Source organism: Aethina tumida, chromosome 2 (genome assembly GCF_024364675.1).
Source record: "Aethina tumida isolate Nest 87 chromosome 2, icAetTumi1.1, whole genome shotgun sequence".
NCBI classification, from domain to species: domain Eukaryota; kingdom Metazoa; phylum Arthropoda; class Insecta; order Coleoptera; family Nitidulidae; genus Aethina; species Aethina tumida.
This window is the reverse complement of record NC_065436.1, coordinates 35,512,584-35,540,253: the sequence shown is the minus strand read 5'-3', so window position 1 is coordinate 35,540,253 and position 27,670 is coordinate 35,512,584. Positions and strand designations below refer to the sequence as shown.

At 32.9% G+C, this 27,670-nt stretch overlaps 3 protein-coding genes across 6 annotated transcripts; all 3 read left to right on the top strand.

Moving 5' to 3' along the window:
- Nucleotides 1-4,919: 4,919 nt before the first annotated feature.
- Nucleotides 4,920-27,104, top strand: LOC109606944 (uncharacterized). 4 transcript variants are annotated; one of them, XM_049962929.1, is made up of 8 exons: nt 5,364-5,491; nt 17,175-17,586; nt 24,145-25,096; nt 25,150-25,365; nt 25,417-25,587; nt 25,646-25,708; nt 25,772-25,966; nt 26,022-27,104. In XM_049962929.1, exons 2-8 carry the CDS (start codon nt 17,210-17,212, stop codon nt 26,061-26,063), a joined length of 2,016 nt encoding a protein of 671 aa, XP_049818886.1. In that variant the 5' UTR covers nt 5,364-5,491; nt 17,175-17,209; the 3' UTR covers nt 26,064-27,104. The 4 variants fall into 4 exon arrangements, with proteins under 4 accessions (XP_049818884.1, XP_049818886.1, XP_049818885.1 ...); XM_049962928.1 differs by lacking the exon at nt 5,364-5,491 and adding an exon at nt 13,179-13,481; XM_049962927.1 differs by lacking the exon at nt 17,175-17,586 and having other exon boundaries at nt 4,920-5,491.
- On the top strand, nt 5,880-6,902 carry LOC126264534 (uncharacterized). Its single transcript, XM_049962931.1, has one exon. The coding sequence runs from the start codon at nt 6,030-6,032 to the stop codon at nt 6,843-6,845; it is 816 nt and encodes a 271-aa protein (XP_049818888.1). The 5' UTR covers nt 5,880-6,029; the 3' UTR covers nt 6,846-6,902.
- On the top strand, nt 7,684-8,615 carry LOC109606955 (TBP-related factor-like). Its single transcript, XM_020023477.2, has one exon. The coding sequence runs from the start codon at nt 7,961-7,963 to the stop codon at nt 8,591-8,593; it is 633 nt and encodes a 210-aa protein (XP_019879036.1). The 5' UTR covers nt 7,684-7,960; the 3' UTR covers nt 8,594-8,615.
- Nucleotides 27,105-27,670: the final 566 nt, after the last annotated feature.

Below are 27,670 nucleotides of genomic sequence, written 5' to 3'. Positions count from 1 at the left end.
AATATTTGGATCCATATTTTGCCAAGAGCTGAATCGTGAATAAATCTATAAATAATGTTTTAGTGACATATTTTTATCTGAATACGGCACCATATTGTTCTTCAGTATTTCTTTATGTATAAAACGATCCATGATATCCTCTATTGAAAGAAGTGGACCCATTCCAAATCCTGAAAAGCAACTCCGTACCATTACCGATCTGTCGCCGTATTTAACAGTGAATATGGTAAACTTTCGATTAAATTTTTCATCTATAGGTCTCCTTACATATAAAATCCCATCACTACTAACCAAATTAAACTTAATTTCATCACTCCATATCGCTCGTTTCCAATCATTTAAAGTCCAATGTAAAAGGGACCTGGCGAACTTAACTCTGGCTCGTTTGTTCTTCTCTGATAGTAGTGGTTTTTTAGTTTGGCCTTCTCGCATGAAAACTCCCGTGTAGAAATAAATGTATCTCTTACAGGTATTGAAGAAACATTAATTCCAAGTGGTGTCTCAAGTAGACCTTCTATTTTGCTGAAATTCAGGAAAGGATCTTTTTTGGAGTAGGATAAAATTTGTTATTTTTCCTTACACATTACCAAATTTTGAAAATTGTTGAAAAACACGTGTTACAGTCGAGTCATATTGATTTTTCTCTCAACGGATTGAAAGAACGATAAAATCCGTAATTTTAATTCGAAAGATAATTTCTTTCCACGAGGCATTATATTAACTCAGTTTACTTTGGTGTATACTGTAAAACTAAAAATTATTGTCGATTTTGAAGAGATTAGTGACATTTAGTAAAAAGTTACTCTACTTTTTGCCAGCCAAATATTTAGTTTTTTGATTTATAGCTAATAGAATTATTTTTAATACAAGCCATATTCACCAATATGTTTGTATACAGTGTGTTCATAATTAGTATAAATTATATTAGATTTGCTTTTACTGGGCGATAGTAATTTATACATTTCTGCCAATACTGTAATCTAGACTCGAAAATATCCAGGACAATGAATATTTAAAATAATTTATTCTTATCTTATTTATTTCTAAAAAATCTTTCAAAAAATTATAATTTTTATATAAAATCAATATGTGACAGATTAAAATATGCGAATCCCAGAAACAACTTATGAACCTGAGTTCACTCATCAGTTATTTACCTCACTGATAAAAACGATTAAATTTAAGAGTTGGAACAAAAAGCCTTGAAGAATAGTAGAAAACTTTTATACAAACAATACTTTTTTGCTTACAGTATAAAATAAAATATGCCATTGTTACAGATAAAATTGATTGCAGTAATAATCTAGCAATTAAAGTAATACTCTAGAAATACCAAGTAATTAATTGATTAATTACACCGCACAACTAGTTTTTCCTTACTCACTTTATACATTCCTTTCTTAATGTCAGAGGAAATTAAGACACACTTGTGATTAATAATCTTTTTTATTTAGTTTTATTCAGTTCGTTCTGATGTCAATAGAATATTATGTGCATGTGTTACAAAAGGAGCTAATTGTCCAGCTATTTTTTTTTTCGTTATCAACCAAAATTACTTATGCATTCCGACACGATTAAACTTACAACCGACCTACTTGATATTTAACGCGAATATTATAATCTTTAGCGATGTGGTCCAAGGTTGAGCGAAAAAAATTCAATTGGGCATAAATTACGTAAGGAAAAAAAACAATACTGTCCGCCGTCCTAAATCGCAGACCGACCAGAAGGACGAACGTTGGCTGGCTGCACTTTATGCGGTTTGCACCGATATACTTCAATGTAATTAATAGCTTTGACACTATTTATTAATAGAAGCGTGAACTCGAAATGGAAAACGTAATTCGACCTGGAAACGTTTGTTTTGTAATTTCCTGTCGTGTGTTTGTTCCCTTTCAGCCGATTGATAACGCCCGTTTTATTTTAATAAATATACTGATTAGTCCGGCTTCGGTTCATCTAATGTAGCTCAAAAATGCTAATTAATGATCACAATATTAGCGCTCGTAATTGGCGCCCAGACAAGTGTAATCACGTTTGTGACAATGTTTCACGCGAACCGTGAAAAACGAAATGTGTCCGACGAGAATTAATGCGCCTAATACTAATTGATAATGCAAGAGCCATAATCGATCTGCGAAACAGCGGGCTAAACAAATATGTAATTTGCATGGACATGTAAGGGTGAAATTAATGAATCGCCGGGGTAATATTCAATGCGCTTTGTGCTATAGTTGCGCATCACTTTCGAATCGTCATTTTTATTCCAGCACTAAATTGAATAAATGTAATTGTAAAACGCACGATGAGAGGAAGCAAATTGAATCCCGGGCTTAATTGGAAACGCATAAATGGAATTCGTTTTACGACTAACATCGATAACTTATAAGTGAAACTTACTGCGCCGTATATTTAGTGAAACTGTAAAAAATCCAATAAATCTTATTATACATTCACGTACATAATTGAATTGGCATTCGATATTTATTACCATAAAATGAAATCTATACAAAACTGGCGGCATTTAAAGACTCCAATATAATAAGACTTATTATAAAACCGGAGACAAGGACAAATCCCCGTATTAAAATCAATTATGGCTTAAGTACCTACTTAAGAAATACAGAAAATTATCCTTTATTTTTGTATTTTCATTATTTTTTTATGCGGTGTTACTAAACATCACACATTGTTTGTTATGAAAAACTTTTCACGTAAATTATAACTAATTTGTTGCAGTTGTTTATTTATATGGAAATTTTTATTAATATAGCTAACGTGTAAAATTTACAGAACGAAAAGAATTATTGTTATCATGAAATGATTCTAAGATAGAGAAATTAATTATATATTCACAATAGCTTTTATAGTTATATGTTTATATACTCCATTAATTGTACTTTCGAACAACCAATTTTTGAGGTAACTATCCATTTTCTGCCTAGAAAAGGCCATGGGACGATAAAAATACCGAAACGAACCCAGAAAGGCTCATAATTTTAGGAAATGTTAATACTCATAAGGTACTTCGATGCTGCAAGTTTCAGATCTTTATCTGTTACCGTTTCTGAATAAATCAAAAAGTAATGAAAATCAGTAAAACTTGTTATTCTCAGCACCTTGTGAATCTATTGATCCAAATACCGGATGATTTTTTATATGATTCAACACTTAAAATGATAAAATAAGAACTTTTGCGATTACTGTACTAGTGAAAACAACAGAAAAAAATAGGAACACTCATAAAAATAATTGTTTTTCATATAATGAACTCTAATCATTATTATAAACTTTATTTCTAAATATAATGATTAAATCAATATAAAATACTATTGTTTATATAATTCAACTACGGTTTAGAGAATTTAAACTTTCCTTTAACTTTAATGTTCTGTATTTTATCATTTCAAGTGTTAAATCATAAAAAGAAATCGATTTTTGAGCAAAAAATCGATTTTTAATTTTTTTCAATATGACGTACCGTTTTAAAAAATTCCCGTAGGTTATAATTTTATCGAAAATTGAATGAGGAATTCAAAAAAAAATAGATTCATATTTTTATCGTTATCGTAACATGGTTAAAATTAAGAAAAATCTCGTTTTTTCAGGATTCTTATGAACAGATATAGCTCGTATTTTTTTCCTAGAAGCCCACCATGCACCAAAACATATCTGGTATTTAAATCAATCGATTCACAAGATACTGACAATAACAATTTTTACTGATTTTCAGTATTTTTTGATTTATTCAGAAACGGTAACAGGTAAAGATCTGAAACTTACAGCATCGAAGTATCTTATGAGTACCAACATTTCCTCAAATTATGAACCCGATACCTTTCTGGGACCAATTCGGTATTCTTATCGTCCCATGGCTTTTGTTGTTAGAAAGCCAAATGGAGAAGATGAATCAATCTGTTTAATGAATTAAATATTTTAATTCCAAATATCTGAAAAACGCTCCATCTAAAAAAATCATAAGTTATACCTTTATTCTTTTAAAAAGACTGAACAAACATTATTTTTATTAAATATTAAGATATTCCAAGAAAATAAGGATTATAATTGTATTAAAGTTCGTATGGAGTTTCCACTTTATATTCATTTTTGCCAAAACTGAAAACAAAATTTTTAATTAGATTATTTGTATTCTAATTATTATAGATAACTTTTGAATAATACAAATTTTATTCAGTTATAATATTTTTATAAATATAATATTTATAGTATTTAACTAGGACTCATTAGTTAAGGAACACCGTGTATATAAAATAATCAATTTGCAAAAATATTTATTTCCACCATAAAAGAAGAGATGAATAGATGTTAGATTATTGTTGTAAAGGAATATACTCGAATAAAACAAGATTGGCATTTTAAGAAAATATATAATTAGAATAAAGGAAAACATAAAGCAATAAAAGTCTAAAAAAAATACGTTGCGCAATAAAGATGTGAATAATAGAAATCTCAAATACAAAAATAAACCAGAATTAATCAATAAATACATGTAACAAAACAACAATTTTAAGTAACATACACAATTCTATTTGATCGCCAATATTTTGTCTATATAAAATATCATTGCACTTTAAAAATACATACAAAATTATGTAATTTTTGCGAAACGAAACAAACAATATTTTGACATATTATGTGATCTTGGGCCAAAAATAAATCGTCTTTCGTCATTCACGTAATAAAATAAAAATGCTGTTCGATAATCTTTCCCCGAATAACCAAACACGCCATCTATTAATCACTAGTCTGATTACACAGTTCCACTAAAAGAATACGCTGGTATTTTTATGCTTGGCTCAAAGATGTCGCGGCAAGTTTAAGAATTAGATATTCCCGAGCGCCAAAGTTCAAAACCACGACGTAGTTATCTGCTTTATCCCGTAATCAATAAACGGGAATCGGCGATATTTCGTCGTGCAAACCAAAAAGACATGGTGTATGTAAATTAAGAAACGAATCGAAGCATGTGATGTAACCCTTCGAGTGGTCCGTGCGTGTGTGTGGTGCAAGTTAACGTTTGCCATGACATTGTTCAACGTTCAGTTTTCGTTCGTTCCGTTATCAATTTGACCGATAAAATGGCGAACAACACATTGGTGCACGATTTGCCGGCCAACTGCGACGGCATGTCGGCAAACGCGACCGAAAACGAAACCGGAAAAAAATCCGACAACAATGACATAACAAAGCCTGAAACAAATATAAACGGGCAGGACGATGAACCGACGGGCTCGCAGGAGAACGGTACCGGTGTCGCGGCGCGAGAGGACGCCATCGATCACTTTTTGGCGGGAGACGGGAAAAACGACTACGACGACGAAATACTGCTGAACGATTATGAGGATAACGAGGGAATCACGCTGAAAGGCGACAACGTGATCGTCGAATGCGATGACGAATCGGAAAAGAACGACGAATCGGATGCCGAGTACAAAGACGACAAGCCCGAAGAGTCCGCGTTCAAAAGCAGGTAAGAACGTGCATTAAACATGCTCACATCCAATACAACTGTTTTAATAAAGAAGAGTACCTAACATGCTTGTTTTTAGTAAATTATTTGCCACACTTTTCAGTTGTGCAACACTGAACGATGAGATATAATGCGGAACATTTACCGAATCTCTTGAAAAGACTTTCGTTAAATAAAGTTCCTTCCGGGAAGTTATTGCGTCCTCCAATGTATTAAGTTCGTTTCAACTGCGGAAAACGCTTGATAAAATTACCCTTCCCATTAAGCAGTTTTTTAATTCACATTATAAAACTGTACCCATTCATATCATAGACCCCGATTACGTCACGGCGGTACACAATACAAAGGGTACGATTTCGGGGGGGTGTCGAACGTTACTATGGCATCTGTCCCAAAACTATGTATGTCCCGCCCTAAAGCCCCCTTATATAAAGTCGCAAATCCCTTACAGGTAAAAATGTTAGGGAAGGTCCTTTCGCTTACCGCCAAAACAACGCTAGTTTTGCTCTGCATTCTTTGGTGAACGCGTTGAAAAACAATGCCACAGTGTGCGGTGGTCACTTGTAATAATTATTACGGAAAAACCAAGGGTAGTCATGTTATCTATCACATGTGGCCGACCTGTCCGAAACGGTCAGCAAAGTGGTTGGAATTGTGCGGAACCTCAGAGCCGGGCTATTCTCGCGTGTGCAGCGAACATTTTTCGGAGAAATGCTATAAGAGGGATCTGGAACACGAACTGCTGGGGTTGCCCCTGAGGCGGAAGCTGAAGAAGGACGCCCTTCCGGATCGCAGACTGCCCGGACGGAAGAACAACTGTAGGAAGGAGAACAACTTGCAAGGGAACGCTAAGAAAAGGAACAGTAAGGAGAGTTTGCCAAAAAATATCAGTAACAGCAAGGAAAACGTAAGCGACAATAATGACTCTCAAAAGCAGGAGGTGGTTCTCAAAGACAAAAACAAAAACATAGAAGGCAACGACAGTCAAAATCTCACAGAAGGCGACAGTGAAGATTGTATAATCATCGATGAAAAAGATACTAAACCCACTATTATTGATGAGGAACCAAATAAAAAAGCCAAAGACAAAGAGAGCTTTATAATCATACGCAGGAGCAACAAAACGAAACTTCCAATGCGATCCAGCATCCGCATCGCTAAAAAAAAGTCCATAGAATCTTTAAGTGACTCGTTCACCACCAAAATCAATAACAAAACGAACCAGAATTTTAAAACGAAAGCTGAAAAATTCTCGGACAAGTTAAAATTCCTTGCCAAATTGGAATTAAAATTGGAACAAAGAAGTATTACGCTCACACCAATTAAACCCACCTCGCAATTGGATCACAGGTAAGAGTAGTTTGAAACGAGAATATTAATTGGTTTTTTTTTACAAGTACAGAATTTAGTTTTTAAGTTCTTAGTGTGTTACAAAGTGTTCTTGTGTTTGTAAAAGGTCAAATAACTTTCTTCGTTCGTTATCATATTTTTAAGGATTATGATAAGCTACTAATTCGTTATCAAGCATTCTGGGAAATTTTGTGACCTAATTGAATAAATAAATTATTGCATACTAAGCATACAATTTCCTATTGTAATCTTTGAAGCAAAAACCTTGAAACGAACATGCACCAATTTTTTATATAAATAAATTGCGTCGTTCAAAGTGTGTCAAGTTACGTTGCTACTGACCAAAAATGTAAGCGAAAACGAAGAGGCGACCGATGAGCCCTACGTATTGCCACGGCGGTTAAAAGTCGACGATTTTCAAGTGTCGTAACGGTGTGAGTTTTCCGTTTGCGAAGGTCTTATGGCAGGAGGCGATTTCCTGGCGCAGCCTTGAACCCGCCGTCGTCACAGAGCGGTTCAGAAGTGGCACGAGGCCAAACACGATGGCTGTGCCACAACAGCGGTGCATTGCGTCTAAACTCCGACCTCTAAGTGACCTTTTCCTATGCTAATGTCCGCCGTTTCGCGGGCGAGCGTCGCTCCAACGTTTCGTTCGCTTTTGTTCCACTTATAGCGGCGGTTTGTACACTGATAACACTTCGAGGTTGAACGTTTTGGTCGCACCGTACGAGCGGTATGATCGCTGTCGCAAGACAAGAAGGGAATCCTACAATGTGGTACCCTACGTTTGTACACGATAAAAGGGTGATGGGAAGAGGGCTTTAGTTATAAGAAAGTAATTACAATTTCCAGCTTAATTTTCTCCTATGTTGAAGTTTATTTGAATGTTACCCTTCGTAATATAACTTAATTGATTCTGTCTGGAACTTTACTATTTAAAATCAAATATTTACTCGAAAATTAATTGAAACTTAAAGGGGAAGGTAATCATCAAAATGCATTTTACTTAATTACCTCTACCAAATCAAGATACCTATGGATTTAACTGTCATTACCTGACAGTACCCATAAGAACCTCAAGAGTCATTTTCGTCTTCAGTTGTTAGAGACAAGTGCAATATGGACACACAAAACGAAACCACCTTAAAACATGAACCGACTCCAGAAAACAAGAATGAAAACAGCGTGGAATACGTTCCGCTTCACGGAGAACCGTTTCAAGTAGTGTCGCACAACTGCATCTCCACGGTGGACCTGTCAACAACTCTAGACCTGATAACAATAAATGCCAAAACCAGGAACTCGGAGTACAATCCGCAACGATTCCACGGCGTGGTGATGAGAATCCGGGAACCGAGAAGCACCGCGCTGATCTTCAAGACCGGCAAAATCGTGACGACCGGTACCCGGAACGGTGCAGAAGCACTGTTGGCCGCCAAAAAGTTCACGCGCATCCTGCAAAAGCTCGGCTTCGACGTGGGTTTCAATAATTACAAGTTGCAGAGCGTGGTGGCGACCTGCGACTTGAAATTCCCCATCAAGTTGGAGGAGATGAGTCAGTTGCACGGACAGTTCTGCAGGTATGAGCCGGAAATTTTTCCCGGTCTGATTTACAGGTTGATCAGGCCCAGGTTGACCATGCTGATTTTTGTTAATGGGAAGATCGTTTTTACCGGTGCCAAAAGCATGAACGACGTGGTGGGAGCTTTGGATGTTATGTACCCGATTTTGAAAAGCTTTAAGAAGAGATAAAGGTCATGTTTTGATTTGTTTTTGTTAATAAACAGTTTTCAGTTGCAAGTACTCTTATTGTGAAGTTATTTACTGGCTACGTGGTTTGTTGCCTTGAGTAAACTAGGACAATTATTATTAAATTTCAAAATGGTGTTAATTGAAATTTACATAAATACATCGGTTTAAAAGGATTCTTGTTTAGCTATTTGTTGTTTATTTTGAATTCAGTATTTAATCATCACTAAACAAATTGAAATAAATTTAAAGATAACAACACTACCTAATTCCAATAACGTAGTCAACAACAAAGCAAATTACTCATTTCCAAGAAGAAACACGTCGTAACTTGAACCAGAATTATTATGTTGACCAACCATAGTGGATTAATATGCGTAGTTACCCCTTTAATTATGCATTCGTTGGCGTCAAATATCGTTCTCCCCCTTGTGTAGCCTCCGCAATATCGCATGCAGATGAGTTCACGTACCGAAAACTGTGACCAGCCCGGATGAGTCATTTGGACCAGTCTGCAGCGAGTCTCCTTCGTTTGGCGATCGATACGCCATCCCTCACCCCTGCTAAGGGTCACACTCGACCATTACGTGCATTCGAATTGGCTGTCTTAAGGAAAACGGGTGTTTACGCAACGGAAAAACTGCCACATAAAAAACAAGGTCGGTTTGCTAATAGTCCTCGCACAAAAACAATAAATTTAAATAAACACAACAAACCGCCGTGATATTGAATCGCATTGGAAAAAAAATTAACGCGTATTGTGGATTCTTCTCCGTTCAAGGTTGGTCCGTTACCCAGATATGATAATTTTATTCCTGCGGCCCGGTCGTGGATTTCAACAGGTCCTATTCCGCATGGAAACATAGACAAAGTATCATTATTCCTATTGTCGGTGTCTGTTTAACACTTGTTTCAACACGCGATTAAATTAAATTAACAAAACGATACAGCAATTGCAATTGACACGGTGAAATTAATTCAAACCTATATGCTTATTATATGTTATAATTTTATAACGTAATTATATATTTATAGAATTAAACGGTAAATTGTTCTGTTTATGCACGTTCCATTTGGAACGGTTTACGGATTATTAATTAATATTAGTTTCGCCAGCACACAATCAAACATTCGGATTATATTTCTGTGACAATTTGTTCTGAGTGGTTTTTTCCTTATCAAATTTAAATCAGTGTACAACCAATAAAGTCACAGATCAAATATTTCACTATGCATAAGAGGAAGTTTGTTTAGAACAAGGTCAGATTTAATTCCAATTAACGAAAATGTGAGTCAGATCCCGATTTTTTTGTTGATCCAGTTATATTGTTGAAACTAATCTAATCAATTCGCTTCGCCGCTGGTAATTCGTGTTATCAATTTATGACAAACGTTGCTTTATTTTTATAATATTTTAATCGCTTATATTAGATAATGAAGTATAAAAATATGGCTCAACAGCAAGTAGCGAAATTCTTGAAATTTAACAATGTTTTTCACTAAATGTGGTTTTAACTCTCACGTTTCAACTCTGTAGTATATTTCCACATTTTTAAATTGAACATAAATTTATTAATATGGTGAGATGGCTCAACAGCAAGTAGCGGAAATTACTTTTTTTAAGATTCTTGAAAATTTAACACTGTTTTTTATTAAAAGTGACATTAACTATCGTTTCGTCTGTATATTTTCACATTTTTAATAGGACGTAAATTTATTAATATGGACAGGTCATATTCCTAAAATTAATATAATATAATATAATATAAGACAATAGCAAATAGTAAAAATACCTTCTTTTTTCGAGTTATCATTCTTGAAGTTTCAAATGGGACACTACATATTTTTCCATTTATAAATTATTTTCGAGTTATTTTTGTTATTTTGTAATATAATGTTAGTTAATTTGAATAAAAAATATTAATAAATAGGAAGTAATGAAAATGTCTTAGTTTTGAGTTATTGAAGAGAAGATGAAAAGACATCATCATATCTCTGTGTATAAAATTAACGGTTTCCGAGTTATTATTGTCTTTTATATTAATTTATGTTTTTAATTAATTTTAATAGATAATGTGAATAAAAATATGACACAATTGCAAATAGTGAAAATTCCTATTTTATGAGTTAGGAATCTTAAAAATTTAACAGTGTTTTTCATTGAAAGTGACATTAACAATGTTATTTTAAAAGGATCATTCCATATATTTATTTAATTTTTTAATTGCTTCATAATTTCATGAGTAAAATGGCTTCACCATGTCTCCGTATATAAAATTAATAGTTTTCGAGTTATAGTTTTTTTTATACTATATTGTTTCCTTAAATTAGATAATGTGAATAAGAATATGAATCAATTGCAAGTAGTGAACATTCCTATTTTATGAGTTAGGATTTTTGAAAATTTAACAGTGTTTTATACTGAAAGTGACATTAATCAAATTATTTCAAAGGGACACTTCATATATCTTTAAATTTTTTAATTGCTTCATAAATTTATGAGCAAAATAACTTCACTATGCCTCCGTATATTAAATTAATAGTTTTCAGTATTATTTTCGTTTTTTATACGTTTTATTCCCTTAAATTAGATAATGTGAATAAAAATAACTCAAATGCAAGTAGTGGAAATTTCTATTTTATGAGTTAGAATTATTAAAAATTTAACATTATTAAAAATTTAACAGAAAGTGACATTAACCATGTTATTTCAAAAGGACCACTCCGTATATTGTTTCATTTTATAATTTCTTTATAAATTTATGAGTAAAATGGCTCTACCACATCTTCGTATATAAAATTCATAGTTTTCAAGTTATCATTGTTTTTTATATTATTTTACTGTATTAAATTGGTTAATGTAAATAAAAATATGACTCAATTGCAAGTAGTAAAAATTCCTATTTTACTGAAATTGACGTTAACCATGATATTTTAAAAGGATCACTCCGTATATTTTTTCATTTTTTAATTTCTTCATAAATTTGTGAGTAAAATGGCTCCATCACGTCTCCGTATATAAATTTATAGTTGTTGAATTATTATTGTTTTTTATACTATTTTATTCCCTTAAATTAGAAAATGTGAATAAAAATGTGACTCTATAGCAAGTTGTGAAAATTCCTATTTTTTGAATTAGGATTCTTAAAAATTTCACGTGTTTTTTACTGAAAGTGATATTAATCATGTTGTTCCAAAAGGGAGACTCGTATATTTTTTAATTGATTAATTATTTCATAAATTTATAAGTAAAATGGCTACACTACGTCTCCGTATATTAAATTAATAGTTTTCGAGTTATCATTGTTTTTTATACTATTTTATTTCCTTAAATTAGATAATGTGAATAAAAATGTGACTCTATAGCAAGTTGTGAAAATTCCTATTTTATGAATTAGCAATTCTTGAAAATTTAATCGTGGTTTTTACTGAAAGTCATATTAACTTTATTATTTCAAAATGGACACAAAACTGTTAGTTTCCGACTTATTATTGCTTTTTACACCATTTTACTCACTTAAATTATCCCCTCTTATAACTAAATTTAAATTTATTTTTTTATGATACATTTTGCAAAATGTCAGTCAATAAAGCAAATTTGAATCGTTAATAACTTTTCTATTTTCTATGTATAATCCTAAATATATTTTTAATAATCAAATAAATAACAAATCTTTTCAATTTTGTTACCATTACTTTTATACCTAGAGTTAATAAATTCAGACATGTTTTGCCTTTGTAAATCTTGTTAAACCACTAGTATATAATTTTATTTAGGTATTAATTTGCCTTTGTAAATCTTGTTAAACCACTACTATATAATTTTATTTAGTTATTAATTTTTAAATAAAAAATAATGGTTAATTTTGAAACAAACAAGTGGTCCATACCCGACATTTAAAAAAATTCTGTGCCAATTCTTTAATAATTAACAAAGTTATGCCTGTTTGAAAAATTTATGGAGGAAATCGATTAATTCTCCAAAACTAAATCCCCCAAAGTTGTCAGAATTTATGTTTTCGGTTGTATTTGTTACTGGAATCAGTTCCTTAAAATTATAAAATTATGTCCTGCAATTTGAAACAGAGTAGACCTAAAACAACATATAACCAACAGGATAAACCAGTGTCAACATCACAGATTCCCGAAACATAACTGACGGAAGTGTGACGTACCAAAGTGCGTCACGTCATGTCCAGATTATTGCCCACCATCCGGCAGTCAATATCCAAGTAAAATTTACAACGAACGCCAAAGGGTTTATGGGATTATACTTGTACACCACACATGAGTAACATGTGACGGTGTCTCCCGCTAACTGCAACGCAAATCAATAGCCATATCGGTTTGTGGAACTCATCGCTTGTGGCGTGAACTAAGATCCAGCAGCATCCAGCCATGGGGAGAGTAATCGACCACTCCCACAACCGTCCACAATCGATACGTTCAATTAATACGGACGCGATAGTTTTCGTCGTGGAATACCGTCGTTTGTGTCATGTGTGCTATGGCAATCACATGCCGCACTAACGGGGACGAAGACCGTGTGTGCATGTGTGTGTGTACGAACCGAGAAGGGTACGAAGGGTGGCCCCTCTGGTAGCATCCACATCTCCGCCGCAAAATCGATCCGGCGAGGCGGTGGCGGAGAGACGCTCGTGACGTCACCGGTGCTCAGGGACGTGGTGGGGGAGGCGGTTTTCAAGCCACTCGAAACCCAAACGCTTCGGCCGCGGCCAGTGAGTTTTGGGTACGGGTGTTGTGTACCTTCGCGCGTCGTCAGATGCGATCACCGCACGAGCGGAAGGTCGGTCAGTGTTCCGTTTTGTGATCAGTTTGTGCCCGTCACTGTGACAGTGCCACCGTCCATTCGCCGGTGGACACGTGAAACGTAGGGCATCTCTTTGCCAGAAAACGCACTACGTCGATACATGTTGCTTGTGTGTGGTGAGTGCAACCGGAAGTTGCATCCGCAGCACACAAACAGTGGCGCGCCCTTTCACAGAGTGTCGGGTCCGATGGCTGAAATTGAAAGTGACTCGGTTGCTTGTGCAATTCCTTCCTGCGGGCCCCTCGGTCTCTTCTCGCAGGATGTCCGGTTCTTCGTTCGTTTTGTTACGTTTTCTGATGGTCGTTATTGATCTTTATACTTCGATGTGGTGGTGCAACAATGGATTGATAATTGCTGCGGTCTCAAGGTTTCAGGTGGCACCGGTTACCATTCGCATAGTGCATTCACGATCTCCTGCTTGGAATACACCAACAAATGAATCACTCAAAATAAATACATACATGCGATAAAACGCCAAAGAAATCTTATCTGCATCGTGTATTTTGCACGTAATTGTCATTTATGGTCCCTTAGTTTTAGCAGTTGTTTGTTGATTGGAGTGACTGTAATTTGTTATCTATATCTGGTATCCCTTCGGGGAAACCATGTTACCAATTATTTATTTAAATCTTTATTAAGACTTCAATCAATTAACGAAATAGACCGATGTAATTTGTGTTCTTTGTTAAATAAATACCCATTAAGATATGGTATTATCACATGCAAGTTTATAATGCACTCCAACATGTTATTACTGAAAATTGTTTCTGGTAACCTGATCCAATGGCATTTTTCCGATTAGTATCGTTGGTTGAACGGTAACATAATTTGTACATATAAATAAATTTACACTAAACAAGGCCAATTATATGAATCAATTAAGAAAATTTACTTTCAACTCGATTAATTTGGCCAGGCACCGAACGCCAAAACCAGATTTCAGCATTTCTGTTTGCACATTTTAATCGATATTGGTGTTAGTGATAAAGATTATTTGCTTTATTTTGTTTATCGTTACAATAAGGTACGCTTATTTAAACAAGATTATGAAACTTGTGTCGGATCTTGCACCAACACACATTTTAAGGCAAACGACATTGAAAGTAGTAAATAACAACGCTCACGTATACACTTGGTCGTTTGTAAAAGCTTCACACACACACACACACTTTATAACCAGACATTGCACACAGCATTTTCGGTAGACCCTCCTGCTTATATTAATGCTAATTAAAAGATTCGCTCTGGCATCACTAATCGCGATTTAATTTTTAAGACGAATGCTACTTTCCAACGGTGGTAACCGGCGAGTGTACCTGACCCAATGCCTAACAATCTGGCAACCGTCCAAACTTTGCATTGAATTAGCAGTAAAATTTTATGGCTATAAAAGATACTCAACTCCATTATTGACTGCCACATTTATAAAGGCACGCCATAATTGTATAACGCGTGCAACATGTATCGACTTAACTTCTTAAAACAACTTCTTAAATTGTATACAATTAAGACGGTTATGAAACTTTTTTAAGCAATTTTTAATGCAAACTTCCTAAACAACTCTCTACACATACCAAAAGAGTTGTAAATTTTATATATAATTTCGATAGTTTGGAAGTTCATAATTTTGCTTATAACTTAGGAAGTTGTGAAACTTCCCAAATAGTATTGTTTATGATTTACACTTTCAAAATAAATTTAAACACTTGAAATTGCCACATGGTTTTTTATATAGACAGTTGTGAAACTGTCTAAACTATTTAGTAAATAATTAATCTGTCGAGAAACTTCCAAAAGAATTTTGTGCGCAATTAAAACACTAGTAAAACATCTTAATGTTGTATATAATTAAGACAGTTGTTAAATATCTTAAACAAATCTGGATACAATTAACATACTCGTGGAACATATTAATCAATTTATATAAATTAACATAGTCATGAAACTTCTTAATGAATTGTATATATAAACAAATACCATCTTGAAAGTTAGTTAACAATTCTGTATACAATTAAAACAGTCCCGAATATTCTTAAACAATTCTGTATACTATTGAGACAGTTATGAAACTGAACATATACAATTAAGTCGGTCATGTATACATATTTTGTATAAAATTAAAATACTCGTGAAATATCCTAATCAATTCTATATACAATTAAAACAGTTTTGAAATAACTTAAACAATTTTATATACAATTAAGACAGTACTGAAACTTCTTAAACAATTCTGTACACTATTAAAAGAGTCGTGAAACATAATCAATTTCATATACAATTAAGACGGTCATGAAACTTCCTAAGACATTTGGTATACAATTAAGACACACGTGATAAATTCTAATCAATTCTATATACAATTAAAACAGTTTTGAAACTACTTAACCGATTCTACATACCGTCAAGACAGTATCGAATCTTTTTAAACAATTCGGTACACTATTAAAAGAGTCTTGAAACTTATAATCAATTCTATATACAATTAAGACAGTATTGAATCTTCTAAAACAATTCTATACATTATTAAAAGAGTCGTAAAACTTCTAGTCAATTCCATATACAATTAAGACAGTCATGAAACTTCCTAAACTTTTATGTATACAATTAAGACACTCGTAAAACATCCTAGTCAATTCTATTTACAATTAAAATAGTTTTAAAACTACTTAAAAAATTCTATTATATATACAATTAAGACAGTATTGAACCATCTTAAACGCTCTGTACACTATTAAAAGAGCCGTGAAACTTTCTAAACCATTTTGTATACAACCATTCGTGAAAGATTCTAATTAATTGTATATACAATTAAAATACAATAGTTTTGACATTACTTACAATTAAGAGACTCATAAAATATCCTAATCAATTCTATATACAATTAAGGCAGTATTGAATTTTCTAAAACAATTCTATACACTATTAAAAGAGTCGTGAAACTTCTAATCAATTCCATATACAATTAATACAATCATGAAACTTCCTAAACCATTATGAATACAATTAAGATACTCGTGAAACATCCTAGTCAATTCTGTATACAATTAAGACACTCGTGAAAAATTCTAATCAATTCTATATACAATTAAAACAGTTTTGGCAATACTTAACCGATTCTACATACCATTAAGTTAGTATCGAATCTTATTAAACAATTTGGTACACTATTAAAAGAGTCGTGAAACTTCTAATCAATTCAATATACAATTAATACAGTCATTAAACTTCCTAAACCATTATGTATACAATTAAGACAATCGTGAAACATCCTAGTCAATTGTATATACAATTCAAATAGTTTTAAAACTACTTATACGATTCTATTATATATACAATTAAGACAGTATTGAACCATCTTAACTCTCTACACTATTAAAAGAGTCGTGAAACTTCCTAAACCTTTTTGTATACAATTAAGGCACTCGTGAAACATTCTAATCAATTTTATATACAATTAAAACAGTTTGGACGCTACTTAACCGATTCTACATACAATTAAGACAGTATTCAATCTTCTTAAACTATTAAAAGAGTTGTGAACTTCTAATTCATTCCAAATACAATTAACACAATCATGAAACTTCCTAAATCATTTTTTATGCAATTAAGAGATTCGTCAAACATCTTAATCAATCTACATACAATTAAAAAGTGCAAAAAGTTAACAGTATACAATTAGAAGAGTTTTAAAAGGAACAACAGATGTCGACCAGCTTTTCGACTACCCCCTAAATTCTAAAATTGTTGTTAAAGGTTCCCCCTGAATAGAGTAAACGTTGATGTAAAAAATGCCCCAGTGCGCGGTGGTGGGATGCAACAGCACCCATCGCAAAACTAAGGGCGGCACGATCCGCTACCATCGTTTTCCCGGCGACGCGAAAACGCGTTCGAAATGGATCCAAGCGTGCGGCAAGGAGCTGAACAACTGCTCGACGGCCAGGATCTGTTCGAGACATTTCACCGACGAGAGCTACGAACGGGACGTGCAACACGAACTGTTGGGTCTGCCGACCAGGTGTCGGTTGAAGAAGGGCGCGTTGCCCGAAAGGAACTTGCCCACCGATTTTTTGAAGGAGGAGATCGTTCTGGAGACGGCGATCGATATACTGCTTGCGGTCGGTCTGGTGCCCAAGAGCGGGAAGATGTTCGGAGGGTTGCCCGAGGAGTGAGTAACAATTTTGGGGAACTCTGGGGGAGATTTTATTTATGTTATTTAATTTTATTTTTTTTTATACGATTGGTTTTTGGTTTTTTTGATGTACCACCTCTTAAATCCTACTATAAAACGATTAATTGAATTGTGAGAACACGGTTTAATGTTGTTCACGTATATTTATTTAGGACAAATTGCTGTGCTTCGGTAGAAAATTCGGACGTGTTGTATGTACAAAGGTAATTAGTTTGTACGTTACTGGAACTGTTAAATAGAATTTGACCAAGCTTTGAATAATAATCAAATTCGCATTAAAATGGGTAAAATCTACCCCTTTGTCACGATTCATCCTTTGACCTGTGGAGATCAAAGAGATTTGTGTTTTACTCTACTCTATTTGATGCATAGTTTTAAACCGATCTAGTTTTGTTAATAATTACATAAAAACTGAACAAATTCTGAACTTTTATTTAGTGGTTGTGGAGTAAGGCAAACTATAACAAATTTATTACACAAAGCAATTATAATTGAATATGTATACAATAAAATAATAATTATAATTCATGAGGCACTTAAAAGTATTAATGTTAAATTCGACCTTCTTAACCTTTCGATTAATTATCATTACTTTTGTTTTGTGTTTTTACAATATTCACATATTTTATGTTTAATTATTTTTTAATACGTTATTCAAACATGAAATATAAAATATAATGTCATAATCTCTTATGTACTTGAACATTATCTTTTTATAACTTGATACAAACCGGATATTCATACTGGTATTTATTATATTGTTTATAATAATATTTATTCTAACAATTAATAGTCCCTTCAACGAAATGAACTTGTTCTGAGGTACAGCATCAATAAACCGTGTCGACCCCTTTGTATGGTGCCATAAACAATCCGGCACCGTTAAAAACTTGAAAACAGTATTAAATAAAACAAACAAACGAGTGAAATCTCGATAGTGTTGCAAGGTTGCAAAACCAACGAAAACCTATTTATAAGCGTTGGCGATTTCGTGCGTCCCTTAACCAACGGCTCGCACCTACCCTTAGTTTGCCTAATGGCGATCCCGCTCAGCCTCCTCTTCGTCCCCCTTGCGGCGCAGCGCATCGCACAGTTGGAACAGTTCGTTTGCCCGAGGGTCCGTGACCGCGCAATCGTCCGACCTACTTCGAGTCTAGGGAGCTGATAGGAAGAGCGTCGCACCATACCGAAATGCCACAACACCGTTTCACTCGGTTATTTTACGGGTCATCGTTTCACTCCGGTTTCAATTTTAATATGCAACGACGACACACGGTCACGGTTCTTTATTGACTTTATTTTGTTGTTGACTTCGGTGGTCTCTTAATGTTTTGTTGGGTATATATCTGAGAACGGTCGTGCTGGAGTTCCTAAGTTGTAAAACTTCTTAAACAATTCTGTATAAAATTAGTCCAGTTGTGAAATTTCTTAAACATTTATGTATATTAAGATAGTCGTAAAACTTCTTAAAAGATTCTGTATAAAATCACGACAGTTATGAAATGTTGAACAATTTTTTATACAATTAAGATATTGTATACTATTCAATAGTTATAAAATTAAACAGTTCTAATTCCAATTAAGACAAATAAAACTTCTTAAACAATTTTGTATTAAGTAATTACAATTTTGGAACTTCCCCAACAATTTTTAATTAATTAAGACATTTTTTAAACGTTTTTTTATACGTTTAAGACAGTCGTGAAACTTCTTTAACAATTGTATATACAATAGGAACTCCCTGAACAGAAAAAAATAAGGGAATCGAAAGATATTAAACAAGTTTGCATAAAATCGAAACAGTTTTTATACAACTGTCTATGCAATTTAAAGTTGCTGAACATTTCTATACAAAAATAAGGGAGTCGTGAGAGTTCTAAAAAATATTGCATAATATTAAAATAGTTATAAAACTTCCTACACATTTCTAATTACAATTAAGACAAAATGAAACAACAATTTTGGAACTTCTTATACAATTTAGACAATTTTGAAACTTCTTAAACAATTCTGTATACATTAGAAACTTCCCTATTAAAAAATTAAGAAAGTCGAGAATTATTAAACATTTTTGTATATAATGAAAATAGTTTTTAAACAATTGTCTGTACAATTGAGACTTCTGGAACATTTCTATACAAAATTAAGAGAGTCGTGAGACTTCAATGAAATGAAATTTTTTAAACAATTTTGTATAAAATAAATATAATTTTGGAACTTGTTAAACAATTGTTTATACATTTAAGACAGTCGTGAAACTTAAACAATTCTGTTTATAATAGGAACTTCCTGAACATTTCTGTAATAAATTAAGAGATTAAAGTTATAAAACAATTTTGTATATAATTAAAACAGTTTTTAAGCAATTGTCTATACAATTGTCTATACAATTTAATTCTATAAAGAATTAAGAGGGTCGGAAAAGTTATTAAATAATTTTGTATATAATTAAAACAGTTTTTAAACAGTTTTGCATACAATTAAGACATTTTTGATACTTCTTAAACAATTGTCTATACAACTGAAACTTCCTGAACATTTCTATATTAAATTAAGAGAATCGTGAGATTTCTTAAAAAATATTATATAAAATTAAAACAGTTATGAAACTTTCTAAACATTTCTAATTACAATTAAGATAGATGAAAGATTATTAATACGATATACAACTAGCTGAATAATTTTTGAAACTTCTAAATCAACTTTCTGAACATTTCTATAAAAATTGAAAGTCTTAAAAGTTATTAAACAATTATATATACAATTGAAACAGTTTTTAAACAAACAAGTTCCAAATTAGTGTTTATACAATTAAGACAGCTTTGAAATTTCTTAAAGAATTCTATAAACAGCCGTAAGGTAACGTAAGGTTTTGTAAACAATTTCGTATATAATTTACTCCTTCGTGAGTCATCTTTCTAAATAATTAACTGGAACTGGAAGTTTCTAAACAATTTTGTATAAAATTGATACAATTTTGGAACTTCTATATAATCAATTGAAACAGTTGTGAGACTTTAAATATTTCTGTATACAATTAAGGGAGCTGTGAAACTTCTTGACACTTCTATAAACAATTTTATATACAATTAAGATAGTTTGGTAACTACTTAAATAATTTTTTACACAAATAAACAATCATGAAGTTTAATGTACGTTATGTGAGTTGTTAAAAAATAAAATTTTACATACATTTTACATACAATTAAGTCAATCGTGAGATAGTTTTATATACAATTAAGTTTTGAAACTTCTTAAACAATGTTGTATACAATTAGACAATTGGGAAACTTCAATTATCTAAGTTAGGAAACCTGTTTAACATTTTTTTAGACAATTAAGACAGTTAGGAAACGTTTTAGGCAAATTTGTGAACAATCTTAAAAGTATTGAATATCATCAAAAACCGAGGGACCGTGTAGTAAATATTCGACTATAATTCGATGCCGCGCATGCTGACATTTGCACCGCACGCGTAGCAGGAACGCGCACCCGCTCCTGCCGTCAGTCGGCTAGACGGCCTCCTGCAAAATACTCCTGCTAACGCGACGGCTCCAATTTTCCGTGGTCGGTCTCCCACGTAGCACCGCGGATAGGCAGTCGCGTCCGCACGTGTGTCGCACATGAACCACTCGAAACAGCGCTGCTTTTGCTTTTTTCCAGCGTTGCCCACCCGACGGTGAAAAGTGCAAGTGCAACGGTGTTTTGTTTTTTTTTTTGTTATTATTTTTCCGCCTGTTTCGGGCACGCACACCGCGACATTGGACCAATGACGGCGTAATTATGTACAAAGAGCGGTCCGGGTTCATTTCAACGCTCGTCGTCGTTTCGCGGCGTTTACGTGTGTGTCGGTGAGTCGGTTCGTTGGAATAATCACAAAACAAATATAGATTATACGAAGTGACCTCAATTCGGCGGCAATCAAATTATTTGTAAACAATGTTTTAATTTACGATTGCGTACGACGGTGCATAAGGAACGGAAAAGTTGTTGTTTCACCTACAGTTTTGCTTTGCGTGTTATTGATTTCCTGCGGTGCACGCGTTTTATATTAAGTTTTCGGGGTAAACAAGCCCGGGGTCTCCCTGGTCCGGCGTTGCGGTGACGGTGAGTACTGGATGCATTTTAATGCGGCTAATTATCTGAAAATAGATACGCGGCCACCTAAAAAATACTTGTGACACAGTTTCTTGTTGCGAAATGCACACACAGACACACTGGTTCAATTGTTGTCGTGAGAAAGCCCAACAATACGGTGGCACCAGTTTCCACCGACAATTGTTGCCGTCTTTTCACAAACCTCTTCGAAGTCGAGTTGTAATAATATCTGTGGTAAACATTATGCGATAACAAAAGTTCTACTAAAACATCACGTTTTCTCGACACTATTTACGAGGTTATTTTTACACTTGTTTGTTATTTTAAAAACGGCTAATAATAACTAATTAACTTTATTGGTGGAGGTTTCGGAAAAATGGTGGATGCGCCTATACTTCTTGATACTAAAAATTACTCATCATAATTAACTATTTAATGTTTCAACGTACAATTATTTAAAAAATGTTCATTTCAATCGATGTTTTCAAGGGCGTTACAAATACGAGATATATCTTAACTAATAGGTCAAATTAAATATTATTTGTGACAAACATATTATAATTTAATCAAATTTACCTTACACGAAATGTGAAGAATTTTAATTTCCAATTTTATTAACTAACCTATTCCTTTTGAGGAAAAATTGGTAGGGAGGTTTTTACCTCTAAATTTTTCATTTTTTATTATAAATTAAAGGGTACGACTCTTTAGTATACTTTGAAAACCATTGTACCTTTTCTACTTTTTAGAATATCTTTATAGAATATAAAAATATGTTTTACAGTTTATTAGATATATGGTTTATCTATCTCTTATATTTAAAATATGTTGAAATAATGTACCATTTCCATTAATTCGTCTTTATAACAACAAATTTACTAGACAACTATTAATTTTATAAAAAGTTTGTCATTCAGCAAATTAGTTAGAAAACTACATTGTACCAAATTTATTTCAATAAATAGTTTAAATACACATATCTCGTAAACAGTTTTAGGGAAATGAGTACCGAAAATTTAACCACGGGTTAAACTCCTTAAAAGTAATAAATTACTCAAATACATTTTTCATCAAAAAATCCATATTTGAATTTTTTTATTATTTTTTTTTTTTTTTGTTTTTACTACCCTCCACTGGAGTGTAAGTCGAAAAGTGTAGAAAAATATGACATTGAATATCAGGTGTATATGATTTAAAGTCAGGAATGGGGCAAAAATATGATATCTGCAAACAATTGTTTTTAAATGTCACTTAAGTGTTTATTTTGATGCATAAGGCTGTGTTTAAGTGAACAGTATATACAGAATATAATGTTGTCAGGTACAAAAATGCCAACCGTGATAAAATCTCTGTTAATAATAATTTTATGCATAGGAAATATTTATACCAATCGTTTTATAATATTTAATTTAATTATGCTAAAACATACATGGTGTTCCATTGAAAACAAAATTATAGATGTTTTAAGATGCACAAAATTAAACGTACGTAAATAACGAACATTTTGTATAAAATTGGGGAGTACTAATAATGAGCCCCTTGATTAACGTGTATGATAAAAATGAACTTTCCAAAGTACAAATTTGTGGCATTACAAAAATTTTAGTAAGGTCATTAATCTGTCAAAATTTAAAAAAAAAAGTTAATAAAACAGATACTGTTGGGTTTAGGTAGGGCATAGTATAACTACGTATTTACAATTACATAAATAACTCCAAATATAATAATCCAAAAATATACTTCCGGCAAAACGGGAAATAAAAATTCATTCAAAATTAATTAGAAAAGTAGTTCAAGTCAAGTTATAATTGCTGCAAAAATTTTATATCAATATTTTTTCCGTTTTCCATCAAGTTAGAATAATTAAGTTAGGTAATCACTGTGTATATATAAAATATTAAATTATTTTAAATAGTAAAATGGTACAACAATTTTAAAATGACGTATGTACTCTCTTTAATCTGCGATAAAATAATTACCTTCTTTGGTTAAAAACCCTTTCCACCAAATTTTTCTCAGAAAAACTAATTTCTATACAATTTAATGAATAAAGTAGATAATAAAATCCTTAATTTGGCTCCTCGCATTTGGGTATCAACTTTTGAATAACACAAGCTTGATTAAATCACTTATTATGTGTCCTAAATAACACCCTGTATAATTGTTTCCAATTTTTATAATAATCATAATGACCTAATTACTTAAGCTGGGTGTAATTAACCAAAACATTTTAATAGTGTTAACAATTTTCACTACGTACAAAGTAAATAGATGATGTTGTCTACGTTTCTTGATCTAGTTTCCAAATGAATAGGTTAAGGTAAATATTAAACAAAAAAGATAAGAACGCAATTGAATAACGAATCTTTTTATATACGAATCGTTTTGTTATTTTATCATAGAATAATCTATTCTAAGGTCAATTTTTTGTTGCAGTTTAAATAAAATGCACATCATGGAAGACGTCCGCGAAGGTTGCAGCGTCCAGCCGTCGTCTCCCGGACACGCGGAACAAAGGACCAACAAGGAAGTGAAAGCGGAATCTAACGCAGAAAACGGTTACAAATCCGACAGTCTGCATACCGAAATAGACTTGTATAACGGTGTGAAGGAGGAGTGCAAAGACGAGAAATCGGAATCGGCTCCAGAAGCTCAAGAATCGGAAAAGTCCCACGGCTCCAATCATCTCAATGACGAAACTAACAGCAACAGTTCGGGGGAGAATCAAGGCAGCAAAAGAAAATCAGATGGCGAGGAGTCGCCGGTGAAAAGACTGCGTTCTGACATCCAGGAGAATTTCAATGCCAGAGAGAAGATATTCAACGACTACATGGAGATGGTGGACTGTTCGTCAATCGACAAAATCGAATCTCATTCGGAGCAGATCCTCAGCCAGATACGCACTTTAAATGAACTAGCGAAGGAAAAGGAACGGGAATGGAACACTATAATCCATCAGAAAAAAATAAAGGAGGAACTTCTGTTGCGATTGCAGAGAAAGAAACAGATTATGCGACTGAATGACAGCTCTGATATGCTGGACGAGACGGAAGATCGTTTCTCCAGCTCGCAGAGTTTACTGAAACCGGAGCTGCGCAATCCCAACTCGATGGAGAGGTTCAAGTTCAGGACTATATTGCCGAAGAGTCAGAACGGACAAGATTTGGGATTGGTGGACTTCCGGCAAGGCAAAAGACAAGTGGTTGACGTACAATCCTTAATAGCAGACTACAGACAAAGACATCCGGAGGCTGTGCCCAGAAGAGGCAGGAGAATCAGGACGTTACAAGGGGATTCGAGGAACAGCATCGTTAATTTGGCCCTGGGATCAGGTGCTGAAATCAAACATAACTCATCAAATGATGAGTTGGGGATGCTCGTCAATTCTGTAAGTTTCTAATTGGTAGGTTACGACTGGTTATTTATGGACAATACTTTTAGGGGAGACTTGGAACTGATTTGTCGGGAAAAGACAGTGGTCCATTCAAGGATATGTTGTTGCAGCTGGCCCAACTGTCACAAACCGAAAGGAACGAGTTCTTCCAAAACGTCGCGAATAAACCACCTCCACCATATCCTGAAGTTACCGTTCACCCAGTTCCTACTTCCACTTCAACCCCTCATACTAATTCATTACTTCATGGTATCCTGACAAAGGTACACGTAATGCTTTTGATGAAATGCAAGTTTTAATTGGATGTGTTTTAGAGCCCTCAAAAACAAAACAGCAAAACATCGTTCAGTCCTACTTTAGCGAGGCTGTTGACTGCACCAGAAAGAGCGAATAGCAACCACTTAACTTCAACTCCCACAATCTCGGGCAATTCGTTGCTGCACGGCAACAACATGTCGATATCCGAGATTTTATCCAGCAACAAAGTAAATTTTAACACTCCATTGTTTCATTATCATTTGTACTTATTTATTAATATTTCAGGCCCGTAATGAAATAACAATCACTCCAGTCGGCAGCTATGAAACTTCCACTAAATCCAAAAACGTAAGTTTCAAAAACTTTTCCACCTTATTCCCACGTTACATAACTTTTGTATAATTTATGCAGGATGACGAAGAGGGCGAGGATAATGCAGACAGGTTGGTCATAGACGAAAGTTCGGAAGCTATGGACGGTAGAAGAGGTGACAACAGTTCTGATGCTGGTGATGAAGTACCCCAATGCCAAGGCTGCAATCTAAAACCGGCTCAGTTCGTGTGCGCAGGTTGTGGTAATCAGTGGTACTGTAGTCGGGATTGCCAGGTAAATAAAAATGGGAAATAAATTGAATACAGTTTATTATTTTGAATTTTTTCAGGTTGCCGCTTGGGATGAGCACTCAGAAATTTGTTCCGGATAAGCTGGAAATGACATTACCTATTTTTATCTTATATATTGTAAGTTATTCGAATATTGTACAAATATTTTATTTATATTTCCATATTTCATGCAATCAGATTAGTTCTGTTTTTACATTTTATAAACATTATATTTATTTATACCAAAGAAATCCAAAGTTGTCTTAGAACAGAAGTATTTATTGTTCATGAACATACCAAATATCAAAATAATTACGGTTACAGATACAGTACTTAGAAATATAGCTTTTGTACATCGCATTCTGTTCTAAAAGTATGTAATGTAGCATATTTTTATACTTGCTAAGGCAATTAATACTAGAGTTCAAAAATATACAATATTGTATTATATGATATAGTTATTATATAATTAATATTATTGTACCTAAATCGGGCAAAAGTAAATCAAAAAATAATCAAAATACTTCTGTGAAAATCAAATATTTTCACTTTTGACAAATATTATAAAGCATTTTACTTTTGTCCATGAATATTCTAAATAGTGTCAGCTTTTTAATGCCGTAATACTATATACAAACAAGTTGTCTGTCATAGAATTTGAAAATTAAAACGTTTGTCTCAATTCATCAGATTACGTAAAATTTTCTGTTTAACTCAGTGTTCTCATGACAGTCAACGTGTTAACTTGTGAACTGTGTAGTTTCAGTTTCAAATTAGTAAATAACAGGGGTATGTAAATTAGTATGATTCTTTTTATAAAAACATTTCATTTAAGTGCATAAATACTTCGTTTTTACAAAGGGCAATTACTGAAATTCTAGTATAGTAGTACAATATATTCATTTATCTTCCTATAATTAAATATAATTTATACTAGTCATGTAATTAATAGTTACCTATTTGTAATTTTTGCAATTTATGTTTAAGTGTTGTGAAAGTGCCATTATGTTAGAGTTGTACATACATATTTAGTTTCTTGTGTTTTTTGAAAAAGAAAAAAATTGTAAGATACAATTCTGTGATATCCTAAGTGTGGATCAACGATACTTAACTTGAAATATAGACGGTATCTTTCATATAGACTTTCGTCTTTTATTTACTTATCCTTTTAAACCAAGGTCACCGTTATAAATGTAAGTACTTTGTATCAATTTTTTGATCAGTTTATACAAAACATTGAAAGATAATCGTTTTAAAAAACAGGTTTCAAGGTTTTTTGACTGTAAGTTGTAGTTGTTTGTTTACTAATCATGGCATGTTTTAAATTTTAAAAATGTTATTAAATTGAAATTGTAAAATAAATCAAAATAATTTCAATTTTTATGTCCTAGAAATATTTCAATTTGTTCAAATATTTTTTATTATTTAAAATATTGATCTAGCTAGAACTCGGTCAGTTTATAGATTCGAGGTTGCTTATTACGTAAATGGAAGAGATTAATTTTTTAAAAATCTATAGTAATTTGAAATAAGTTACTAGATTTATAGTTGAACTTTTATTTGTAATTTTGAAATATTTCAATTTCTCTTCCTCTAATATTTTAAACACATGCTTTATAAGTAAATTTTTATTTATATTGTCATTTTATAATTAAGTAAATAGACCCAGCTACTCGCGTGTTGAAACAGAACACCAATACCCTTTAGT